We start from the raw sequence: 25,717 nt of genomic DNA on the forward strand, positions 1-25,717 counted from the left end.
TTTTAAAAAAGTATTCAAAATTAGTGAAAAAGATAAATTATTTTTTGAAATATTTAAGTGTTAATTGTCAGTGTGATGATATGAGGAAACCAGTGAAATTATTCATCTTTAATTTTGACAGACTTATTAGGTTTACTATTTGTTATAGACGTGTTTATTGTAGTCATACAGATAAGTACTGAAAATTTACCAGTCCACATACTATGTAGGCCATTAATCTGAAAATGTTAGCTATCAGTGCTGAACTGCTGGAAACTGGTTGTATTTCATAAAGGGCACAATATTGCTCACCACCTTAATCTATATGCCATTTCAGTACAAAAACTCAACTTTCCACTTTTATGACATTTTTATTGTGTGCATTAGAATAAACTCTCTCACACAATTTGCCACTGAAACTGTACCTCACTGGAGAAATCATCACTACCTAGGGAGCAGCAGATGTTGTGTTTTGAGATATGGTCTTAATGGTTAGCATAGCTCATCCACAGCTGTTACTGATTGGTCCAGCCCTTTCAGCTGCTTCTGGTTTGCCTAGACTGTACCAGTTGTTGCCAGTTTGTTGTAGGCCAGCGAAGCTTTTCTCAGTTGCTGCTGGTTTTTAGCTAGTTGGTCCACATACTATGTAGGCCATTAATCTGAAAATGTTAGCTATCAGTGCTGAACTGCTGGAAACTGGTTGTATTTCATAAAGGGCACAATATTGCTCACCACCTTAATCTATATGCCATTTCAGTACAAAAACTCAACTTTCCACTTTTATGACATTTTTATTGTGTGCATTAGAATAAACTCTCTCACACAATTTGCCACTGAAACTGTACCTCACTGGAGAAATCATCACTACCTAGGGAGCAGCAGATGTTGTGTTTTGAGATATGGTCTTAATGGTTAGCATAGCTCATCCACAGCTGTTACTGATTGGTCCAGCCCTTTCAGCTGCTTCTGGTTTGCCTAGACTGTACCAGTTGTTGCCAGTTTGTTGTAGGCCAGCGTAGCTTTTCTCAGTTGCTGCTGGTTTTTAGCTAGTTGGTTCAGCTCATCTCAGCTGCTGTTGATTTTTAGTTGGTTTTTCCAAGCTTTTCTCAGCTACTGCTGGTTCTTAGCTTGTTGGCTCAGCTATTCTTAGCTGCTGCTTGTTCTCAAATGGTAGGCATAGTTTGTCTAAGTGGCTGTTGGTTTTTAATTTGGTGACCCAGCTTATTGCAGCTGCTGCTAGTCCACTGCTGAATAATCTAGTTTGTCTCTGTGATTGTTCATTCTGAGTTGATAGGTCAACTATTCATAAAACATTTATGGTTCTCAGTTCTTTATAGTAAATATGTAAAATTTATGATTCTTGTAAATAATCCTTGTAGTGATAAAAATGTTGTTAAAAACTAGTACTGCAAGTAAAAGTACTAATGTGAATGAAGAACAACCTGTTTGTAATCTCCGTGAAAACAGGTATGTTAATATCACTCATAATGTAGGTAAACAAACTTTGGATATTCATGCCACACAAGACATGGATATTTATGGCTTTATGCTAGTGATTTGAAGAAAAGAAAAGAAAAAAAAACAAACAAAAACTTGCAGGATCTACACAAAACAAAACACAATATTAAGTAACCATAAACCACATCAAAAAAAAAGTAGAATACAGCATTATAATCTTAGTTATTACAAGCATATACACAGCACCTTATTTGGTGACCAAATTACATAGTGTAAAGCCACAATGAAATTAACTGTGGCAAAGCAGATAACAGGATGAGGTGTCCTCATTCAAGATACTGATATCTCAGGTTCTTATGTCTTATTAAAAGAATGGTTGGAAGATTCTTTTAAACATGGTCATGTCACTTGACTAAGCCTGTTGATATTTGCATCATAAATGTTCACCTACACATAGAACACAATTGGGTCATAATATCATCCCACACATGGAAATAGAATACATCATATCTACACTAAACTGATTACAGTGATATTAAAAAGATAATACTAACATCAATGAACTTATCATAAATCAGCTTGCCCTTTGGTATCAGTAGTTTACAATGGAGGTGGCAAAAATGTTTTCTGAACAGATAAACATCAGCTTCACTCAGAGTACAAGCTTCTTTTCTGTAGTTTGGATGAACTTGTAACAGCTCTTGTCGCATAGTTAGAAAGTCAGAAACATTTTGAGTTTGGGGAATTTTGACTGCCTTTTGAATGTTATTGGTCTATTTTCTTTGATACAGTATTTAATTCAATAAAATGTATTGAAAATGTATTGGCTTGAGTATAATTGACATTTGAAATAAAAAAACAGATTGGTTAAGTTATTTATTTCTTGTTTTTCATGTTGTTTATTGTTTCTTTCTTTATTGTTATAAAAGTAACTAAAACGTAAAAATAGGGATCTTTTTTAGGTTAGCTAAGATTAAATTAGGTAAAGTAAATAGTAATATAATAAAAATTTTAATGAAATGTGCATGCCAGCAGCATTTAAGAATTGTAATTCAATAGCATAATGCAAGCTGAACATGTCCCTAATAATTTACAACTTATAATGGCTTAAACAGTATTTAGACATGGTTCAAAGGTCTAAGTTGGCAATAAAACAATAACATTTTATTATAAGTAGATGTGTACTGTTACAAGCTTAAAACTAATTAGGGTGAAAAAGATTTTTGAGATGAGAAGTATTTTTAATGATCACACAAAAATTACTTTTCACACAAACTGTTTAAAACAAATACCCAATATATTCATGGACAAATCTTTATTTCAGCTTATCAAAAATACTTCACTAAGAAAAATGATTTTTTTTGTATGTGAAAAACTTATGTTAACTGAAAGATTGCAAAGTTTTGTGCAAAGCACATTGAAAGTTAGACATTAAATCTATACAGACTTTAAATGGGTACATAAAGGTCACATGATCAGTCAAATTAATGAGCCTGTATTGAGAGAGTTAAACATGCATATGATCAGTAAATAGATTCTGATATGGTTTGTATTATTGAGATCCTAATTATAATATATGTATATAATTAAGATATCTTGGGTGCTCAACAGTTGGTTAAGATTGCTTAAATAATGTGGGACATTAAACATCAACATTAAACTTCATTGTGTGACTTTTGCCACAACAAATTAGTGCAAAGCTGCTGATGTTATGCTGTGGTTCGTATCTGTTGCTCTTTATTAAGAACTTTATATACTCATTTTATAAACATTGTACAAGGAATGTAGAAATCTCATATTACACATTAAGATAAAGATTAGGATTTAATACTACTACATGAAATGATGTTTTACTGTTAAATTTCCTTAATAATACAGATTCAGTACTATTAAATGATCTGTGTATTACTTCAAAAGAACTAAGTTGGAAATACTCAAACTTTCAAGTTTAATGAGATATTGATAGTGATCATTTTCCAGTATGGTGTATCTACAGCTTTCTCCCCATCCTAATATATTAGTTCATAATTAAAATTATATTACAGCAAAGCAGACTGGCTAAAATACACAAATCTAGTGGACAAACTGCTTCCAAAATCTGTTACAACTAGTGCCTCACAATAATTTCATATGCACAATGTAGATTGTACATAAACATAAGAAACCCAAACATTAAACACTGATCAACTCACTCAAAAATAAAATATGGAATGAAATTAAATGAGTAAAACAAGAAAACTTGGACACCTTCTGTGCTAAACTAACTAAACAGGATAATCAACAACACATCTGGAAACATCTTATACACATAATCACAAAACTTTCCTCACATTCATGTTGATAAAGACATTTAAAAAAAACTAACTTAATATTATCAGGGATACTGCTCAGAATTAACTGTGGAGATGAAGTTATGAGTAGGTCACCAGGACTAGGCTTAGGCTAGTATGTGAGGATGAGCAGATAGACTGGTTGGACTTGTAAGATCAGTTCAGTGGGGAAAGGAGATTTTTTGAATGGATGATTTACATTTAAATAAGGTAGGGGCTGGCTTGTTTGCTGAAGCTATTAACATTGGGCTAGGAAAAACTAAATGCAAAAAGAATTAGAGGCAGAGAAATGTTTAGCATATGAAATGAGTATAAATTTATTTATGAGGATAAGTTTAATTTTTATTACTGTAATGCTAGAAGTATAAGAAATAAAATAGATGACTAAAACATTAGTGGGAATGGAAGATTTTTTATGTGATGGAAATAACTGCAACATGGTTAAACGTAGATGATTTTTATGACAGAAGTGCCTTAGAAATACAAGGTTACAGGCTATTTAATAGGGATAAAGTATAAAAAGGGAAGGAATGGCTTTATATGTAAAATGCGAGTTACATCCTGTTGAAGTTCAGGATGTTAAACATAGTAGCAAGGACACTGAATCCATTTGTATTTCTATTGGTGGATATGAATGAAAAAGGCTTTTAATGTGAATTTGTTACAGACCACTAAATGATATTGATGAAATTAGTGAAAAACATTTCAACTGTTAATGAAATCATAATTATGGGAAAATTTAATTTCATGCATGTTGATCATGAAATGCAGATGGAAACTGTTTAAGATAGCTTTCTTCATCAATTAGTCAAGAAACCTACTGGAAACAATGCTATCTTAGATTTATTGTTAACTTCAAATACAGAAATGATCAAGTAAGTAGAAATTGAGAAGCATTTGATTGCAAGTAATTATTGCACCATTAGGTTTAACATTTTGCTACATGTGGAGATCAGGAATAATGGCATTTTGATTACAAATATCAAAAATGGAAATTTCGAAGGGATGCAAAAAGATTTGGACAGCTGAGTTATTTGGAGAGACTCACCAGATGTGGAAACTTTTTAAAGGTAGATTTTTAAATATTCAAGGTAAACATGTTCCTTACAGAAAGAAAATGGTAGCTCTAAGTAAAAAATCAGGTTCGTTCACATTGAGTTAAAGAGGTATAAGTATAAGAAATTTAAATAAACTGATGTTACAGGAGTCTTAGAAGATTATAGAATATCAAGAATGTCAGTGAAACAGAAAATTAGGACATAAAGAGGATGTATGATAAAATGATGGCTGGTAATGTAAAAAAATTAACAATAAGGATTTCTTTAATGGAGGTAGGACACTTGAGGGATGATAAAGGAAAGGTGGTATCTGATGATAACGAGATGGTTGGGGTATTACATTTTGCTTTTTCTTTGATTTATACTAATAAATATTTAAGCAATATTCTACATCTTGAACAGTTGATAAATGGAAATGAGATCAAATAAGATGACTGCAATAATTTTGAAATGTTTAAAAAAAATTGGGAAGTTTAAAAAATAGTAAGTCTCCTGGGCCATGTGATACTTCTCAAAGAATTTTGAAGGAGGTTAAAAATTGGATATATGAAACACTTCTGTTTTTTGTCAGTTGTTGAATAGTGACCAGGTTCCATAGGATTGGAAGTTGGCTAATGTAACTCCTGTTTTCAAGGGAGGTAATACAAAATTGTCCTAGTAATTACAGACCCTTTAGTCTTCAACCAGTTGTGGGAAAAGTTTTAGTAAGTCTGCTAAAAGATGTTTTGCAAAGTCATTTAACAAAGTTTAAAATTTTGTTGGATAGTTAATATGATTGCATAAGGGAAAATCTTGTCTTACATATCGTTTGGCATTTTTGGTGTATCTGGATATTCAGAAATATTTTACAAGGTGCCACTTTAAAAGCTTGTAAAAAATTGTCTATATAGGTGTGTAGGTTATGTTATCAATTTGGATAGAAGAGAGCAGAGGGCTGTTACAAATGTATTTTAGTCAAATTGGATTTATGTCACAAGTAGAGTACCTAAGGGCTCATTCTTAGGACTTTTTTATTTATTTATTTATATCAATGATGTAAAAGGAATACCCAATGAATTACTTTCCACATAATATTGAGGTATTTTGTGTCGCTAGTTATAAAGAGGACGCTGTTGCTGTACAAAATAATTGAGATCATTTAGTGTATTGGGCAAATAAATAGCAGATGGGTTTTAATTACAATATAATGCATATGGGTTATCATAATTTAAATTATAAGTATAATTTAGATGGAAACAACCTTAATAGTGTCATGAAAGAGAGGGATTTTGGTGTAATGGTTGATCTGTCTCTTAAAGTCATCCAATCACTATGCTGTTGCTAGTGGTTAGGCAAATAGTTGTTCAGGTTGTATCTAACGAAATATTGAATACAAGTCTAAAGAACTTATTATTTCATTGCACAGGTTACTGGTTAGGCCACATTTGGAATATTGTGTTTATAACTGGGTTTTCTTACGTTAGGAAAGCCATTGAATTACTGTAAAATGTTTGAAGAAGGGTTACTAAAATGGTACCTGGGAGGGGAGGTGTTATCATATGAGGAGAGGTTGAAATCTCTCTTGATTTCTCTTGGGGGGAAAAAAAAGAGAGGGGGATCTGTTTGAGTTGTTTAAGATTAAAAAGGGAATTATAGTGTTGATGCATTATTTTTATTACATTTAACAGTAAGGCTAGAGAGCACAAGTATAAATTTTGGCAGGGTAGGAATCATCTTCAGTTAAGACAGTTTTATTTTTCTAACAGGGTAATTGTCCTGTGGAATGGGTTGCTTTCAGATGTAGTATAGGTAGTAAATTTAAATGTGTTTAATAAATAGTTTAGTAAGTATGTGAATGTTAATGGGTGGCTAAAAGGTTTTTTGTTATTTTAAGTTAATTTAGGTGAGTGTGTGGAACAGCCAAGATGGTCTCATATTGTCCCAAAATATTACATGTTATGATAACAAAACCACCTACACACTCATGTAAAGAGCTGAAGCATTTAAACAACACTTACAAAACCTATATTATACAAATATCTTTATCAAACAAAATAAAATAATATTTACACTTATCTTCCCATCCACTCACAGAAACAAATGTAAAAAATAAAATGCACACAGAAACACACACAAGACACTTACGTTACAAATGAAATAACCACAAAATAGCTTTAAGTAGCAATAAAACAAATCAAAAACAAAGAATCTTGTGAAATAACTTACAAGCTATGTTTCTGTGAAAGGCATTCCATTATTATTTGTACATCTTGTGACACTATGTACATCAGGGTACATCCCTGTCTTATAGAAGCAGACAAACATTCTTATGTTCTTAAATGAAAGGAAAACAGTCAATAAAACACAAAACTACAGACCAGTAAACCTGACCAGCTGTGTAGGCAAAATTTTAGAATGAGTTATAATGAGTGCTAGATTAAATACATAGTTAGATAGAAATTGAAAATCACCTAAAAATGGTTTCCGAAAATTTCAGCAAACCATTGATCACTTAATTAGATTAACTGTGATAGATAGTATAAACAAAGGAGAGTGCACCATTGCATGTTATCTCAAACTGGGGAAATCTTTTAATATTATCTGGCATTCTGACCTAAGGTTTCAGGTGTTGCAAGTGGAACTATTGCAAGGAATTATTCACTTGTTATTTAACTTCTCAAATAATAGAAAATGCTGAATAAGTGTTGAGGGCATCTACTCAGAAGATTTTATTCCTTAGTCAAGTGTCCCTCATGGGATGGTAATTAGCTCCATTCTCTTCATCACATGTATAAATAAATAAATATATATGTGATGTACTACTAACTGACACAAATTCCTGTTTTGCTTTGTAATTTGTGGATGAGGTGGCAATTTGGTAGAGTTCTTAAAATCCCTCCATAGTTGCCATAAATTTATAATCCATGATTAATTATATAGCTGAAAACTTTCAAAAGAAAAAATAATTAAAATTAATGTAACAAATACACAATATCTTATGTTCTTAAAATTCAGTAAGGCTTGTAAAAAAAAACCCAAGATGTATCTGGATGGAACCTTTCTTCAGACTACTACAATTTCAAAATTTTAGGCCTTACTTACAACTTGAAAATATCCTAATAAACACACGTAAATGAACTTAAAATCTAGAAGCATGTGAATTACATAAAGAGCATCTGGAAATAACACCAGTAAATTATTAAGAAACTTATTTAAAACCAAAAAGAATACATTTGGCAAGTTCATTATTTCTACACAATTATGCAAACATACAGCCAATCTATGACAAACTCATGAAAAGATTAGTCACCTACTTCCAGAAAAAATTAAAACTAGTATTCACTATGGATTATTACCAAATATATTACTATATATATTACCAAATGAACAAGCATATATATGGAATATAAGGAATATATACGACTACAATCCAAATGAAGCAAAGTGTGTGCAAATGCTTGAAATGAATATAAATGAACTTCACTTTGAAAAGAGTGATTTAATTAAGATGGTGATTTTACGTAAATACAGAACCTTCACTTATATGATGTTTACCATTTAACAATGCTAGTAACTTAGCTGCACTTACTTAAATGGATCACAAGTGCTGGAGAAAGGATGAGAATGTGACCATCCCAGATTTCAAAGATGATCCAAATCCCAGTCATGATTTATCATTTATTCTAATTTATAATTTTTACCACTGAATAGCCTTTTGAAAACATTGGTTTTCTAATATTTTTTCTTTTAAATGAAATTAAAAATCTCAAATAAAATTAATTTTAAGTTGTTTAGACAAAAATTATATTTCTTTGAAAACGTAGTTACACAATACATTATAGTTTAAAGTAGCTTTTATTACTACATTAGCTCATAGCCTGTCAGAAAGGATGGAGCAAGTATATGTCACATTTCATAAGAAATTATGCATAATCAAGATTGACTAACAAGGGAGCAGAAAAATGCAGTCAAGACAGTTAAACATTGGTAAATTCCTTTGTGGGTTGGTCAGAATTAAAATCACTTGTGAAATGAATTCATGATTTCTATTCATAGTATAATTACTGGTAAAAATCAGTTAGATTAACAATTTCTAATATATTTAGAAAAGCCAGGGTGTTTTGGTAATGCTACATTCGAACAATGGGTTTTATGTCGTGTCACTTAGCAACAAACGTATGATCTAATACTGTTATTAGTCTATGTACTGAAAGTATAAAATGAAATGTTTAGATAACAAAACTGGAAAAATGGTTGTTGATTACTTAACGTACAGTGCCATTTATTAAAGACGTTTGTTTTTCAGTAAAAATGTTGGTGATATAACAGCTTAATTCAGAAATGATTTAAGTTTAACATTTTGATTGAGTCATGAAGGAGTTCACCGACCCTTGACTGCCTAAATGCACTTTTTTCCTCTTACTGGACAGGTTTGATTTTGCAAAATTTATTTCAGCATGAAATGTGAGGTTAAAACTACTCTATAACATAGCATAATATTAAAAGAAACACTTCATAACATTATAATATCTCAAAAGAGTTAAAACTGTATAATATCTCACAATAGTTAAAAAGGTACTGTATATCGTACCATAATAGTAAAATACCATTATCAAAAATGCAGAATGCAAAGGGAATAAGTTAGTTTTGTAGAATAATTAGTGGTAAAAATTAGTTAGATTAACAACTTCTAATATGCAGAAAATATCTTAATTCATAAATTGTTTAAGTTTACATTTGAATTGATATTTTTACTTCCATGATGAATGTTATGCACTTGGCTCTAGGGTAGGTGATCCCACACTGTTTTTAATTTATGCTTATTTTACCAACAATCACTATGCTTATATGATTTCATGCCACATGCTCCTTCCCAGCACCCTTGAGCTGCTATCACTAAAATTGTGAGGGATAGACAGTAATCAAACTATCTTAAATGGATAACTGCATTTTGACTTTTATGATTCCTTCTATTTTGAGGAATCTAGAATGACATGACACACACTGGCTTTTATATAGGTTATGAAACTTTACATTCTATTTCCTTCATAATGTTTTCAGAAAGTCATATCATCATTTAGTACTACTGTGTGAAGAAGATTGTTCAACTTTTTGTTGCTTTTTTATTTCTTTATTTACACCCATATTTTTGTATGTATTGTCCAACTTTGGCACTTTATTTGGTTATCTTTTCACCTGGAATACCATCTGCTATAACCAGTTTATGTAATAGCCTGAAAGAACCGATGGAAAGAAAGTGTAATGTTTTTGCAAAAAATAACTCCATTTTGGACAATGTAACTTTAGACAACACTGAGATCTCATAGAGATGCATTGAGTACGTAAAATGTTAATTTCAAATGCAGATAGGCTTTAAAAATAAGTATTAGATTCTACTATTATTTTTTAAAAATCTGAAACAAAGGACATCTTAAAGAATTCATATTTTGCCTTTCACTGCAATGTACATGTGAGAAGTCATTAGTCATACAGTAGTTTTAATTGTTTCAAAATTTCCCTCCAAACTGCAGTTTATTAAACTGCATACTTCAGCAGCAGTTTTTTTACAAATAAAGAATGTTTTTATTTGCCCTTAATATATCTCATGTATCCTGACTGATCTACACTTCTTTTTCTAATATGAACCTACAAAATACATAAAATAAAATTTAAAGAAAACAACAACCCAACTGAGTTAGTTACTGAAATAAAAATAAACTTCCTTACATTATTATAAATACTTTGTATATCAAATATGCAGTATTGTAACTAAAAGATGCCTCCTTTCTACACGAAAAGTAACTGGGTCCCCTACATTTATTCTTCTTGTTGGCAATTGTTAAGGTTTTCAAGCTCTTAGGATCCCTTTTTGATCTCCCCTGCAATTATGGCATATTTATGCCACTGTCCATAAAGAAATAATTTCAAAATGTTTTGCAATAGTGTTTATTTCTGTTATTTTAAAGTTTGCTACAGTTCATAGAAACAAATCTAGTTTTTTTTAAAACATTTCTTTACATGGTGAAGTGATTAAGGAGCTTGACTCACAATGTGAGGGTTTCAGGTCTGAATCCCTGTCTCATCAAGTATGATATCCCTTTCAACTGTATGGGCTTTACAAAATGATGGTCAATTCCACTATTTATTGGTAAAAGAGTAGTTGAAGAGTTAGAGATGGATGGAAGAGTTAGAGAATTAGCTGCTTTCTGGTCTTTCACTGTTAACTGGCCCAGCATGACCAGGTAGTTAATTATGTGATTGATGTCCAAGTTATCAACTACTTATTTTACCATAAAATGGCTGATTTAGCAATAGTTTGTGATAGAGGAGGATAAAACCAAATATAATATTCAAGTATGTAATTTTGAAAGCTATAGATATGCCTTTAAGAAGTTCAAGAGATTATGAAAATACAATAAGCAAACAATATGGTGGCCAAAATTATTTCAATTCTTTACTTTAATATCATTGCCTGACTTGTCAGGATCTGAGTTACACTGACATTATAAATTCATCTGCATCTTGATTACAAATATTTGTGTAACACATTTGATTATTTTTGTATAACTTACTTATATATATATTTCTTTTTTATAAAAAGCTTCTCACATTTTGTGTAGATTGAATAAATTGGTAATTTTGTCAATATTGAGTAATATTAAATTATAATATAAGAATGAATAACAGAGAGAAATGTTAAACTGTTAAGCTCTTCTTTTTTTCTGTCATCATCAGCATTAGGTTTTGGATTTTATGCTATCAAGCTGAACTGTTTTTCTTGTGCTAATATGCACATATAAACAAAGTTATTGTTAAATTATATAAAAAAATTCATTTTGTAGTCAAATATATTATTTTATTGGTTTTGTTGTATTTTTGTGTGAAGATTAAAAAAGTACAAAGATTTTGGACAGGTGTCATACACTGTATAAAGCACAATTTTCACTAGTATTTATTCCAGTAACTAGTTTGTGGAACTAAAGTGTACTATTTATCAGTATGAAACAATCATAACTCACTTCCTGTGCCCCTTTTTAGTGCTTTTCATCTCTACTTCTTCATCTTCAGTAATTTTATAATCTAGAAGTTTTGGAACACAAAATATTGTTGTACACTTGTTTTTAGATTTTTTTTCTGCACAGAATTAATTTGTAAATTTGTTATAGTATTTTATAATCATTATTTTAAAAGTACATTAAATCAAAAATACTCTTTATAAAACTAATTAATTAAGACATCTAGACCTATACTGAATAATTTTTTGAAAAAAAATTAACTCTATCTTTTGGAATCAAAACTTTTACCTTGTTATAAAAATTCATTTCACTTTCTGCACTACCACTGGTACTAGTTGTAGGTCTAGTTGGATTTTCTGTCCTTTCTTCCTTAAAACCAATTATAGCTCATGGCTATAAAAATTATTTGTATATCTTTTGTGGAGATACTGGCACAGTAGTTTGCATATTGTCATAAATGAATTAGTGTAAGCAAACATTATGTCCAATTAAAAAAGTTTGATCTTATTTTGAAAAGGTAAAATGTAATGTAATAAGCTAAGTAGATTTTGTGAAATGTTGGTATTAATGTTATATACTATGTTTGCTGCTAAGACAAAACATACTTGTATAATGCAAAAGCAAATCTGCCGAGTTAACTGAAGGTAGTCCCCAACGACATCATTAAGACCCCACGTTTTCAGTCTTGATAGAAGGTGTATTACATGTTGAAAAGTGTAAAATAGTAATATACAAAAACATAATGTTGTTATGATAATAATTACATTGTAATACATAGTATATATATTTAATTATATCCAAAAGTTGTATATCTTTATGTATATGTACTAAATGCTTTGTACAATATGTTTCCTGATTCTCACTCTCATTACTGACCATGTATGACAGGCTTGCACCATGCACCTGTTCATTTCTTGTTTTCAAAGTACTACTTTACATTTTGCATATTATTTCTTATTTTCATTCTTTAGTTTGTAGAATTGATATGTTGAAATATGATACAGAGAGTATTTAGCTCCTAATTATAATGCAAAAATTCCTCGGTACACTAGATATCGGTGGTAAACTTGTTTACATAAAGTACAAGAAAATATTATTTGGTTGAACAAATCTCGTTGCATCTGCACCACTAAGATGCAATTGCTCTAAGCTTCATAATATTTTGCCATATTCAATTTTTCCAGTTTCTTCTCTACTAAATTCAGTTACATCTGGATACTATTTTGTTAACCATGAACTTGAAAGTAGTAAAGAAATTCACTCAGAACAAAGTGAAAATGATAAGCTAGGTACTGCACATCTATCTTATTGTGAAATAGTAACTACAAATACAGTAGTACTTAGGCATAGTTTGTGAAGAGTTATAATTAATATATGCACTTTTTAACACCCAGAAGTCTGTAATTTGTGTAAGTTTGCTAAATATTGGTGTTCTATATCAGTAGCTGCATATATAGAATAATAATACTAAACAGTTAAGAAAACACAAAATAGAAAGGAAAGAGTGTGTTAAAAACAGCAACTACAAATTTCTGGCTAACATTAATTTTTTACAAACAAAAACAAGCCCAAACAAAAATAAAAAATGCTACACCAATTGAAAAGATTCCTGGGGTACAGGGAGATAAAATGTATCCTGGGGATGCACCATCTAACAGTCTTAATCTCTGTTTACCAGCCTTACATGAGGAGTAATTAAATAATAAAATAATCAAAGAATGAGAAATTAGTAGAGCAAGACGTGGGTGCTGAAGCCCACAGTATCCTACATCTTTATCACCTTCACTGCCTGCAGACAGTTGGATGAAGGTGACTCCTCCCTAAAGTAAAGAAGAAGAAAATAAATAATAAACAAACAAAATAACATGGTATTACCATTTTGGGGAGAAGTTAGTTAAATAAACTTACCTCCTGAAGTTGGCATTCCAGCTCCCATTATGGTGGTAAGACACTAATTAGTAGCCCAGTACACAAATTATACTAGTATAAAGGGTCCCAACCAGTTACCTGAACTAACTGATATAACTCCCAACTACCACCTATTAAGTCCACTATAATTACAAATTTTCAGACTAAACAACCCTATGTATGTGATGAGCTATTCATCTGCATAAAGTAGTGCCAAAGTTAATTAAATTCCCTTATTAACAACTAAAAATAGTTATCAGAAACTTTAATTAAAATTTCCTTAATAAGCTCAAAATGCATAATGTAACTTGTACATGTTGTTTCATTTGTGCAGAAATGTAAAATTTACCCCTATTTCATATAACAATAATGCACTTTTTTTAAATCACTTAAAGATTTATAATAGCAGGTAATGAAAAGACAACATGGGAAATAAGTTCCATACTTTTCAACAATTTACAGGATGTTTTCATTATACGTTAAGCAAGAGCAGATTTTGGATTATGTTTCACTGATAATACTATTATACGAAAGTGTTGAAAGTGCTTTGTGATTTTGGCTTTTGTGTATTATACCACCTCTTGAATATGGGAGGGATAAATAAATAAAATTGCTATATTTATTGCACAGTGAAGATAAAAATGTATGTGAAATAATAGTTTGTATTATGTAGGCCTGCTACATGTGCTAACACACAATTTTTTTCATTGCAAATGACATTTCACATCACTTAATAAAGCATACCTACATACTCACAAGGAGATGTTGACAGTTGAACAACATTCTTATAATTTGGGTATGCTACAACATTCTCCTGTGATATGATTCTGGGACTTGAGAATCCAAAATCAATATGCGTATCAGTGCATGATTATATATAGTCTCAAAATAAATAGTAATGTCTACATACAAATTTTATGTGTTGTTGTTTGCAAGTTTTTTTCCTTTTCTTTTATAGTTATGAAAAAATGTCATTATAATTTTCTCATTTTGATCAAATGTTTCTTGTCCCAGGTTAGAAGGTATATGCAGTGCTGATTTAATGCATTCTGCATCTTTTCAAAGATGCTAAAAATTTGTTTTTATGTTTAGGTTGGCCTTTACAATTTCAGGCCCTCAGTGAGACCTGTTCCTTTGGAGGTTCACATCTCAGGTTACCCTGGAAGACATTATTGCCCTCGAATGGCCTTGATGAATAAACCTGCCTATCAGGGTAAACTTTATCAACACAAAGTATATTAAAATGTTGTAGAGAGCTCTGTTTATAATTGCATATAGTTTTATTCACTGATGAAATTTTTTGCCAAAGTATAGCTATTCACATTTTTCATTATTTGTATACAGTTTTTCAATAGAGAAATAATTATTTTTTCCAATTTCTCACTGGTAACTATTCACTAGAATAGGCTTTTATTTTAGTATTCACATTTACCATTGAATAGTAACAGTATTATTGAAGTTGAATAATAACGTTCAGTGGAGTTTTTTGTTTGGAACTGTTTACTTAGTGTTTTAAAATCTGTAATAAATTTTATTCATTAACAAAATCTGGTTAGGTTTGATTTGGTTGTAAATCATTTTCACCAATTACTGGAAATTGTTATCAGTTACTTTTATTTTTCCAATTTTGTTTTAATTATTGATATAAGAAAGATGTTATTCTTAAAATTTTTTTTCATATTTTTCTCAGTGTAAAGAATATTTTTGATTTGATGATGATCATGTCATTTAGTGTCCACACATTTTGTTTTGACTGTTATCAGTGACATTTTTTAACAAATATTCAAATTAATTATATGAAAAGTGTTTATATTTTGTTAGCTATTTGCACCCATTCACCCAACAAACCAGTTCTGATTTTTGTTTCATCAAGAAGGCAAACTCGTCTAACTGCTCTGGACTTAATTTCTTTCCTTGCTGCTGAAGATAACCCTAGACAATGGAATAAAATACCAGAATCAGAGGTTAGATGGCCTTTTATTTTCTGTTTTATTTCAAATTAAGAGCTGTTTAGTGATAAGAATATCTTCCTTTATATTTCTTTAATAATTTATAAGATGTGTTAAATATAAGTAGTTGAAAAAATATTAACAACATTGTTGTTATTTGGAAAATTGGAATGGAATTCCAATGACAAAAAAATGTGGGTAATATTTTAACTCTTAATACAGTAATTTTATTTATGTTTGTTTCAATTTCCTTACTTATTTCAATAAATATTTTGCATATTTCAGTTTAACTTAAGTGTTTTATTAATTTTTGTATCTCCATTCAATTCTTTTCTCTTTGAGTACATTAATTATATTCTTCATATCTTAGTATATACGGTGCCTTAATTTTGCTCACGTAATAACTATTCTTGCATATCACAAATTGTGAAACTCTAACCTGTGCCATGATCAACTTGATTCATTGTGTCATCAAATGTAAATCATCATGTGACAACTCTTTACCTGTAGAAGTAGAACATACCCTCCTGACACACTTGACTCCATTCACTTGATTTTACCTAACCATAACTTCTCGTTATGCAGAGGTCTTGTGCAGACATTTCATTTATCACAGATTTTTTATCTCTCTCTCTCTTTTTTTTTTGAAGTCATGGTTTCAAGTATTTACTAATTTTTTTTACAGTTTCTTTGCTGTATTTTATGATAAAGAAAACATACCTTTATTCTTTTATTTCTTTTTTATTCTTTTTTCTCACAGTTGATTATGTACTCAATTTCATGTAATGATTTTAACTACAGTTAGCTCTATTTTACTTTTCATAATACAGGCTTCAGGTGTTAGTCCAGTTTCAGTTTTGTTCCTTTCCTTTGGGCTTGCCTCAGCACCATGTGAGTTTTGTTGATTGGTCACAACCTTCACCTTACTTTGCATGATAAGGGGTTGTGCTTCCATCAATACATGGATGACTGACTTCTATTAGCTCCTTTTGAACTTGAGCCTTTTCAACTCTGTTGTCTGCTCTTGGTGAGAGCAGCCTGTGTGGGTTGGATTATCAATTTGCAGAAGTCTTTCCTTCATCCTGCTGAATACTTGGTTCACTTAGGTGTATTTTCTAACACATCTCTCATTTGAGCCCATCCTTCTCCTTTTCATTTGCATTTGATGGAGGTTTTACTTCTGTGTTCCTTTTTTTTCTCTTTCTCATTCTTTTGGGGATTTGGGTTTCCAAGGCAGCTTTTATCCCTTAGGTCATGCACCTATGCATTCTTTTCAGTAGACATTATATAATTAATGATATCTCGCTTGGGATCCCTTGGTCTCCCCAGTTATCCTCTCTCCTTCCATTCTAATTGAGCTCCAATAGTGTTTCAGTAAGGAGAACATTACAACAAGATACTGATGCTTCTAAATAAGGTTGAGGTGCATGGGTCAATTAGCAGGAGGCTTTTCTATAGTAATCTCAGCTCTAATGATTCTATCATAACATTTTGGAGCCTCTGACATTATGGCGTATTTTGGATCATTTTCTTCACTTATCTCCTATATTAATCGCCAAGTAGGTTCCCACCCTTTCTCATTCCCTTTAATGTTGAACATGGAACTATTTTATTAGGCTCTATGCTGCAGATATATCTTATGGAGTGTCATGTTGTGGTTGCTCTCTCTCTCTTTTTTTCTTTTTTTTGACTCAACCATGTTCACCCTATGTGAGAAGATCCAGATTGTCTATGTGCTTTGCTCCCTCTTTAGCTTGGTCCATTTACCATTCCTTCTTTCCTTGTGGCTTATCAACACAAGTGGAACATCTTCCACTGTTGGTCATTAAGCCAAGAGGTTTCCACTTCTTGGCTTACTGTACCTATCCTAATATATTTTGTTACCCAGCTGATCAACCATGAGGTTTGTGTTTCTTCTGCTGTAGCCTTATCCAACACCTTCCATTTTTCCAGGTACTGTGTTGTGGTTTCCTGTCCTACAATCTCCCTTTTACTGTGTTTCTTCCAAATTCATCAACCTATTCATCAGGTAGTTCTTTTGTAATGGAATGTCAATTTTGTTCTTCACTGCTTCACACTCTTCATTTGAACCTTTGTCTTCCTTTTCACTGTGTCATCTGTTCCTTAAGACTTTTTCCTATTCATTTCAGCCTTTGTGCATCATCATTCTGACATCTTTGCCATCGATGTTTCATGTACTTTGTCCCTTTCCATATATGTTCTCCTTTGCTTGTATCAATCTTTCCTACCAAAAATCCAGACCCTCATGAGGGACATTCTATATTCATGCTCATGTCCCTTTCATTACCTATTTCTTGGTCCTATTGGTCTGATCCAGGTAGGCTTCTGTGTCTCATCCATGCTCTTCATTATTGTAGTGATAAGTGGCTTTCTTCTATGGTACCAAATCCCACCTTTTCATTCTCTGGAACCTTTCTTCTTCTACTCTTACAGGTTGGATTCATCATTTTTATAGATTCCTCCTTAACCCCTTCTTTCCATAATTTGTTCCAAGTCTTATTGAATCAAATACTGCACCTTACCTTTTTCCTGGCATCTCACTTCCATTATCTGTTGGAGGAAATCTAAGCATGTGGATGACACCTCAGCTACCACTACCTCCATCAGGTGGATTTTTTCCTTCTCTGGGTACTGTCTTCCACCTGTGTCCACCCTTCATACATCAGTTCAGCAATGACTTTTTGTGTAAATTACTTTTGCTTACAGTGGTATATCCCTTTCAGGTCTATAATCCCACTCAGTGGGAAATATTGTTTGTCCAACTATGCTGCTTATCTACCCATTCCAAAACTCCACACTGTATGGCTGACCATAGGTCATACAGGGTTATATTATATTTTGCCTAGTGACTCAGTATCTTCACCTCTGTCCTCTGTGTGGTAGGTCCTGGAGGTTGATATTATGTTGTCCTAGATCTGATTGTTTTGTAGGTTGTGGTTGGTTACTCAAGATATATGTTGGTAATGCATACACTCCAGCTGCTGAGCAGTCCTATACAACAAATGATATTTCCTGGGTTACACATAGCTACACCTCACATTGAATCTACATGGAGTTGGGCCGTAGAAGATGATGTTTCTTGGGGTAGCTTGGCGAAAGGATTGTGTGGGATATTGCACCAAAGTTGTCTTCAGATGGAGGATAATCCCACCAGTCTCAGTGTATACCCACTGGCCAGTAACATACACTGTTTAGGTGGGGTGTTCAATGAGATTGTTGCTAAGTTTTTTTCTTTCCAGTTCCTATCTGCTGGGGTGATGAGCCATGGAGGCAACCTTCTGAATATGCACATTTCTATTCTGTCGTTCTTCTGGTATAGATTCTTCATTTATACATTCTACCTCTGTGTGGTTGTTTCTAGAAGTTGATCTTTTGTGAATATAAGGTATGCACCAGTGTAAGGTTTAGAGTTTGTTGTTTCTTTTAATTTATTATTATTTATTTGTTGGTTGTTGACTGTGTTGTTGGTCTATGTGTGTGTGTGTGTGTGTAATTTTGTCAACAGGTTTTTGAAGGAAATTTGTTGATGTTGGTGAAGTGTTGTTTATACTAATTTGTATTTTTGCCATTCTAATATTTTATTACTTTTTCTTTCAGTCTGTAATGTTTTAGCAGAGGTTGTTAGTGGTGCAGAATTTTGCATATTTAGAAGTTTTCCACTACTCCAAACATGCTTGTGTCTGTAGTGCATATCAAAAAGACAGAAAAATTTGGTATCTAGGTACAAGCTAGCTTTGTATTAGTTCAGGAATTAAACAGTTTTATCACCACAATGAAATTAATTTTATTTGATTGGAATTTGGATTTTCTTATTGAGTATTCCATATTGGATTTTAAATTTTGTGAGGTAAACTTAGGATGTTAAACATTTTATGTCACACAATATATTGTAACTCTGTTTGACTTTTTTAGGTTACATTAAGACCATATGTGACTATATTATTATAAAATGTAGGCTTCATTTTTATGTAAAAAATGCTGAAAATTTGGATTTTGATAAACAGCTAACTTTTAAAAATGTAACACAAGTCACACCATCATCATAAAAAATGAAACACAGCAGCTAGTAGTGAGAAGTTAAACTGTGTTATTAACACAATAATATGATATTAATTTAAAAGATATTTTAGTTTTATTGATTCCCCAATGGTTTTCTAGCTTTGTGAGATACTTTTATGACTATTAGAATGTTTATTTTAAAAATAAATTTATTTTATTCTTATTTTTATGTTAATTTGCTCTAAGTTTTGGCTGCTTGAAAAATAGAAAAAACGCTTTGTTTTACTTTGACTGAATGTATATCTGCCTGACAAATAAAATGAATATTTGTTTCTCTTGGTTAGTCCCACAATGTTTGAATAATTAGATAGTTATAAATACAGTGCTTAAGACTCCAGTGATTTTATAAGGATTTGATTCAATGCATGAATGAATTTTTATTTTATAGAAGTATACACACACAATAAAATGAAAATTATAAAAACAAGTTGAGATCTATATACATAACCTAGCTGGTCACAGTAATATAGAAAGCTTAAATGCTATTAAAATATATTGAAACAATATAATCAAAACTACGAAACCTAAGTTACTTGAAATATAAAAAAAAGTAAAAAAAAAAAAAAAAAATTATTCCTACTTTAGCAAACCACTGTAATAATGTTATTCTGACCTAAAGTAGGGATTTTTTTTTTTAAATTTAAGTGACAGTTTATGTAGTTTTGACTTTGTTGTTTCAATATTTTTTGTAGCAATAAAACTTTCTGTATTACTATAACTAGTTAGGGTATGCATATATCAATCTCTACTTGTTTTCAGAAAGTATTAAACAATATTTATTATAGTTGTTTGTATTCTTATTATTAGCTACATTTTTGTGTGCCATCATTACTAAACAATACTTGATTTGAGTTTATTTCACATCAGAGGCTTTACCAACCTACCCTTAAATCTAATTATTTACCCAAAGTAACACACAGTTACTATTACCATTTTTGGTGGAAGGAAGAAAGCATTAGATATTGAAATAATTATAGTGGTAAGATTAGTCTTTTTTTCTGTATGCTTTTCTGAAAACAATACTTTGATGAAGATTTGTTGAAATACTGAAACTACTATTCACTATATGGTGAGTTACGCAGATTTATAAGTACGATAAGTTTTATTTTTGCTCATCCAACACTGTGAACTAGCCATTTTAAAAGTTGTTTTAAATGGGTGTTTTTATGGCTCCCACTTTATTTGATCATGATCTGTATTATTAAACACTTTTATGTAGTTTTTGTGGTTTTTAGTTTTAACATGTAACGTCCCTGTGTATTTCAGCATGTTTTTATGAACCTGTATTATTGTTTTTATATCACATTTTATGCCTTATGCTGTTTTGCATAACTTTAGTTTTTAAGCATATTCTAGGTGTATTATTTGATTGTGTTAAATTAAATTTTTTTATTGTAATCTATTGTAATTTGCTATTTATATTAAGTTTCATCTGTTGGTTTATTTTGAACTTTCAGATGGAATCCTATCTTCAGAATGTAAGAGATCAGAATTTAAAACTGACTTTGGCTTTTGGTATTGGTATACATCATGCAGGTCTTCAGGATCAAGATCGACAGATGGTTGAGTTCCTTTTTGTCGAATTTAAGATTCAGGTTGTGTTCTTACCTTGCTTATATCACTGTATTCGTAGTAAAAATGATTAAATAAAGTTACATATGATAATTTACTAATGACCAGAGGCTGGCTTGTAACAAAATTTCACTATCAACTGTTTCTGAGACAAAAGTTATCTACTCCACATGTTTGCTTTAAAGGCAATTCTCATCTAATTTTTTGAGACTTTACATGAATTGTGCTGCTGCAAGATGATGCAATCATGTGACAAAGCCCTTCCACAATATAAAGCAACATATGTGCAATAATTCCTCCTATGTACTTCCACTAAAGTACCTTCATTCCTCTTCTTGATGTTGTGTTGGACAAACATGTTTAAACTTCTCATCTCCAGTCAGTTTAACTGTTCTACTATGGGTGGGTGGATTCCACTCAGTTCACATTTCCCAAAGTAACTGTAAACCAGTTACATTGTAACATTTTAAAGTGTGCACATATTTTTACAGAATTTTGCAGATTAGAAATAAAATTTGAAGGGATTTTTATATAAAATATCAAATGTTTTAATTGAGTCTTAATATTTTTTAAATTAATTATTTGTTTGTGCACTTTTCTATTTTCAGATCTTGACTATCCATTATGCAAAGTAATTTTATTTTAAGATTAAAAGTACTTTTATGTGTGAGAAAATATCAAATATCACATGCATAATCTTAATAACGTGCTAATATTTTCCAAATAATCTTTTTTTTTTTTTTTAAGATAAAAACTGTATATTTTACTTTCACTATTGTATCACTGTATGGGTTTGGTTAGTTGAACTAACCTCATAACCACCATACAAAAAATATGAAAAAGATATAATTATGCTTTTTTTCTTTTTGTAGTTACTACAAGTTACACCACAAAACCACAGATGTTTATTCTAAATAGCTTAAATCTCATAACATCATATATACATAAAAGTTCAATATTGTTTATTTTATTAACATTTCAGCAGTATCTGACTAACAGAAATTAAATGATGAGGCATGTATGCACTTATGTTACCATATTCAATAATATAAAACTGACCGTTAGAAAGTAACCTGTTATAGCAATGCTCTAGTAGACTGGTATTTTGTAAAATAGTTACATTTTGGTTTACATGTATATACATTGTTACTGCTTAAAGGTAAGTTCTGAAATTTCAGTTATTTTTTTTTAAAACATAGAATAGTAAATGCTCGGGCAGAGCAATCACTTGTTTTCTTTTGAGCTGATTGTCTCTATAACTATAATCGTCCCTTTCCACTGATGGAACTCAAACTGGCCTTTCATTGGTTTGGCAGTACATTGCTCAGACCTGATGATGTACACTATGAAATGCTGTGCGATCTATCTCCTGCTTCTCTTGCTATTCTGATTGTTTTTAACTGGGTCTGGGAGGAGAATGTTTTTCTGATACCTTGTGCCAGGCTATTGTCCTACCCTTCTCTAAGCCTTGGAAGGATTCCAAAATTCCTTCAAACTATCGTCCAATTGCTTTGATGAGTTGTTTCTGTAAGACCTTAGAGAGGATGGTTAATGCTCATCTTGTTTGATTCCTCAAATTATACAACCTCCTCTTGCTCACCCAGTGTGATCTGATGAAACTACATCCATTTATTGGCCTGGCATGGCCAAGAGGTGAAAGAGCTCGACTCATATTCCAAGGATCATGGGTTCGAATCTTCATCACACCAAACATGCTCACTCTTTCAGCCCTGGGGGTATTATAATGTGACAGTCAATCCCACTTTTTATTAGTACAAGAGTGGGCAGTGGGTGGTGATGACTAGCTGCCTTCCCTCTAGTCACTGCTAAGTTAGGAACAGCTAATACAGATAGCCCTTGTCTGGATCTGCTCAAAATAAAAAAACGAACAAACACCCATATATGGACACAAACATGCTGGGTGTTGCCTATTTTTTATTTTTATATTTTTCAAACACAAAACAGTTGGACATAAATATAACAGATTTTTTACAAAAATGGCAGACAGACTTTGATGGTTTTTTTATGAAGTTTTCTACTGTCTTTTATAAGATTTTGAAATGGAGAAGCTGAATTTTTTAGAAGGATCCTCAACTTTAGTGGATTAAACAGACACAAATTTTTGTTGAAATTATTGGAATTTCTTTGTGTAAAAAGTGGTTTCATGTGTTAAAGTGTGATCATCAGAAAGAGCAGCTACTTTCTATAGTGTTTCAACTTTTTTTTCATCCAAGTAGGTTTTGTGCTCATCACTTATACAATGTTTAAATTCCTCAGTTACACATAACTGGGTTAGTTTCTTGAAACTATTTCCAGTATGCATAGAATTACACCAATGATCAAAATACACTTTTTTTTTGTGTGTGCAAGTGAATTCCATATACATTAGAGTATCTTGCTTGCAAAAACTTCAAAACTTCAGAATTAAGCTGCTTTCACCTTGTCATAATTTGTACCGTCTTCATAAGCTTCTTTTGCTTTACCAGTTAAAATACTGTAATAATAATAATAATAATAATAATAACTATTTTTCCGTGGGCCATTCTATGGTTTAGGCAACCTTCTCAAACTATTGGAAGTATTTGTAAATTCCATTTTCAGTAAATGATTGTACTTAATATATTGATTGAGTTCAAAGCTGTTATTTGACCTTGATCAATTGTAGTCAAGTCTAATTCCCATTTCCTTCAACCTAATTTCAATCAGGTCCAAGATGAGTGAATTAATTCTTAGTCAATATTGCTACACATTGTTTAAACTAGCTAGCTGTCTATTCTCAGCTGGCTTCATGCTGCTTACAAGATGAATTTTTACTGACAAAGATATTTAATGTATTCATGGAACTATTAACATCAAAAGTTATTTGGTAGAAGGAGATGGTTTTTAGCATTCAAAATCTATAAACGTTCCTGGTCAGGTATCTGTAGTTTTCCAGTCAGTGAGTGTTTTTACACAATTATAGCTTCTGAGGTTTATGTTATACTGACTGTTGCCAACCAACAATATTATTGTCTTTTTATGTGTTTCAAATTATAAAATGAGGTTCTAGAAAGTTTATTTGACAACAATAGTGGTGTAATCTCTTGTATTTTACATATATCATACATTGTTATTCTTATGCTAGAGAATCTTTAACAGATTTATAGAATAGCCTGGACTTTTGCAATACACACATAACAATATATGATAATTGCACTAAACTGAAAAGAAAAGTATTAAAATAAATGTATAACAGTAAATCCCTACCAGCAACATATTAACATGTCCTCCTTCTGCAGCCTGAGTGTGTTCAGTTGAGTTGAACCATGCATGGATTCCGATGCTATGTCCTCCTCCTGCAGCCAGAATCTGTCCATTAGAGTTGACATAAGTACACATTCCACAGCTCTGCATTTTTCTTCTTACAAATGGTGTTTATTCAGTGGAGCCAAGTTTGAGTACTGATATGTAACAGTACCACATGTGCTGTGCTTTCTTCCTACATGTTCAGTTGAGTCAAGGGATAAACACGATAATTGAATCCAGTGCCTTCCTCTTACAGTTGGAGTGTGTCCCATAGAGTCAACTGGTGGAGTTACATTTAGGAAGCAAGTGATGGTGAGAAGATGCCCTAACAATACTATTCGTATTAGTTCTCCAACTATTTGTGTGCAAATACTTAAAAGTTGATGTTTGTATCCATTCATTCCTGCAACACATGGAACTCTTTTGCCTCTTTCCTCTTATCATTCAGGTAAAAAATATATCCTGGACAGAAAAAGTGTGATCTCCCACAGATGTTCTTTTATGGAACCTCTGCCATCAGATGTCACTTCCTTTGAGCATTTTCTGAAGACAGCTCATCTAAGTATAATTTGCACAGGCTCCTGCACCACTTCAACATGGAATTTTAGCTAAATTCTTTATAGTGGTGAGGTTAGTTTCAGAACTTCCCCACTTTTGGTTTTCCTCGACTTGTTGAAGAATGAAGATCCTGAAATGTAAGTTAATGTGCATAGAAGTTTTTCACCCTTCAATTAATTTAAAGCTTTTGTCAAATTTAGTTTTATGGAATTAGGAAGGAGTTGTTTTAAGGCTAGTGGCATGCAAATTTTTAAGGCAGATGCTCAGAGAAGATAGCTAAATTATGTGAAAAGGTAAGTGTCTATTGGAAATAGATTTTCAGGCAAGAAAAATAACAACATTTGCAATAAACTTGATCAAAATGGTCAATGTGTTGAACTATATGTAATTAGGAGGCTGGTTATAGAGAATTGTTATTAACTTTAGAATATATTTTAAACTATATTGACCACTTCAAAGTTTTTATCACATGGAAGAAATTTCTTCTTCATCCTGTTTTAAACAAATTACCTGAGCAGACAAAATTTATCACTGAGCACCCTATA

At 31.5% G+C, this 25,717-nt stretch overlaps 1 protein-coding gene across 7 annotated transcripts in view; it reads left to right on the top strand.

Moving 5' to 3' along the window:
- Window positions 1-25,717, top strand: part of obe (activating signal cointegrator 1 complex subunit obelus) — a 241,105-nt gene that overhangs the window by 173,891 nt on the left and 41,497 nt on the right. For all 7 annotated transcript variants that reach the window (XR_013032327.1, XR_013032326.1, XM_076517566.1 and 4 more), the window contains exons 26-28: window positions 14,821-14,941; window positions 15,550-15,692; window positions 21,215-21,352. Coding sequence is in view for 5 of the 7 variants with exons in the window: in XM_076517566.1 (XP_076373681.1) it covers window positions 14,821-14,941; window positions 15,550-15,692; window positions 21,215-21,352 (402 nt within the window). In the remaining 2 variants the exon portion in view is untranslated. The remainder of the gene's footprint in view (window positions 1-14,820; window positions 14,942-15,549; window positions 15,693-21,214; window positions 21,353-25,717) is intronic.

Source organism: Tachypleus tridentatus, chromosome 8 (genome assembly GCF_004210375.1).
Source record: "Tachypleus tridentatus isolate NWPU-2018 chromosome 8, ASM421037v1, whole genome shotgun sequence".
NCBI classification, from domain to species: Eukaryota; Metazoa; Arthropoda; class Merostomata; order Xiphosura; family Limulidae; genus Tachypleus; species Tachypleus tridentatus.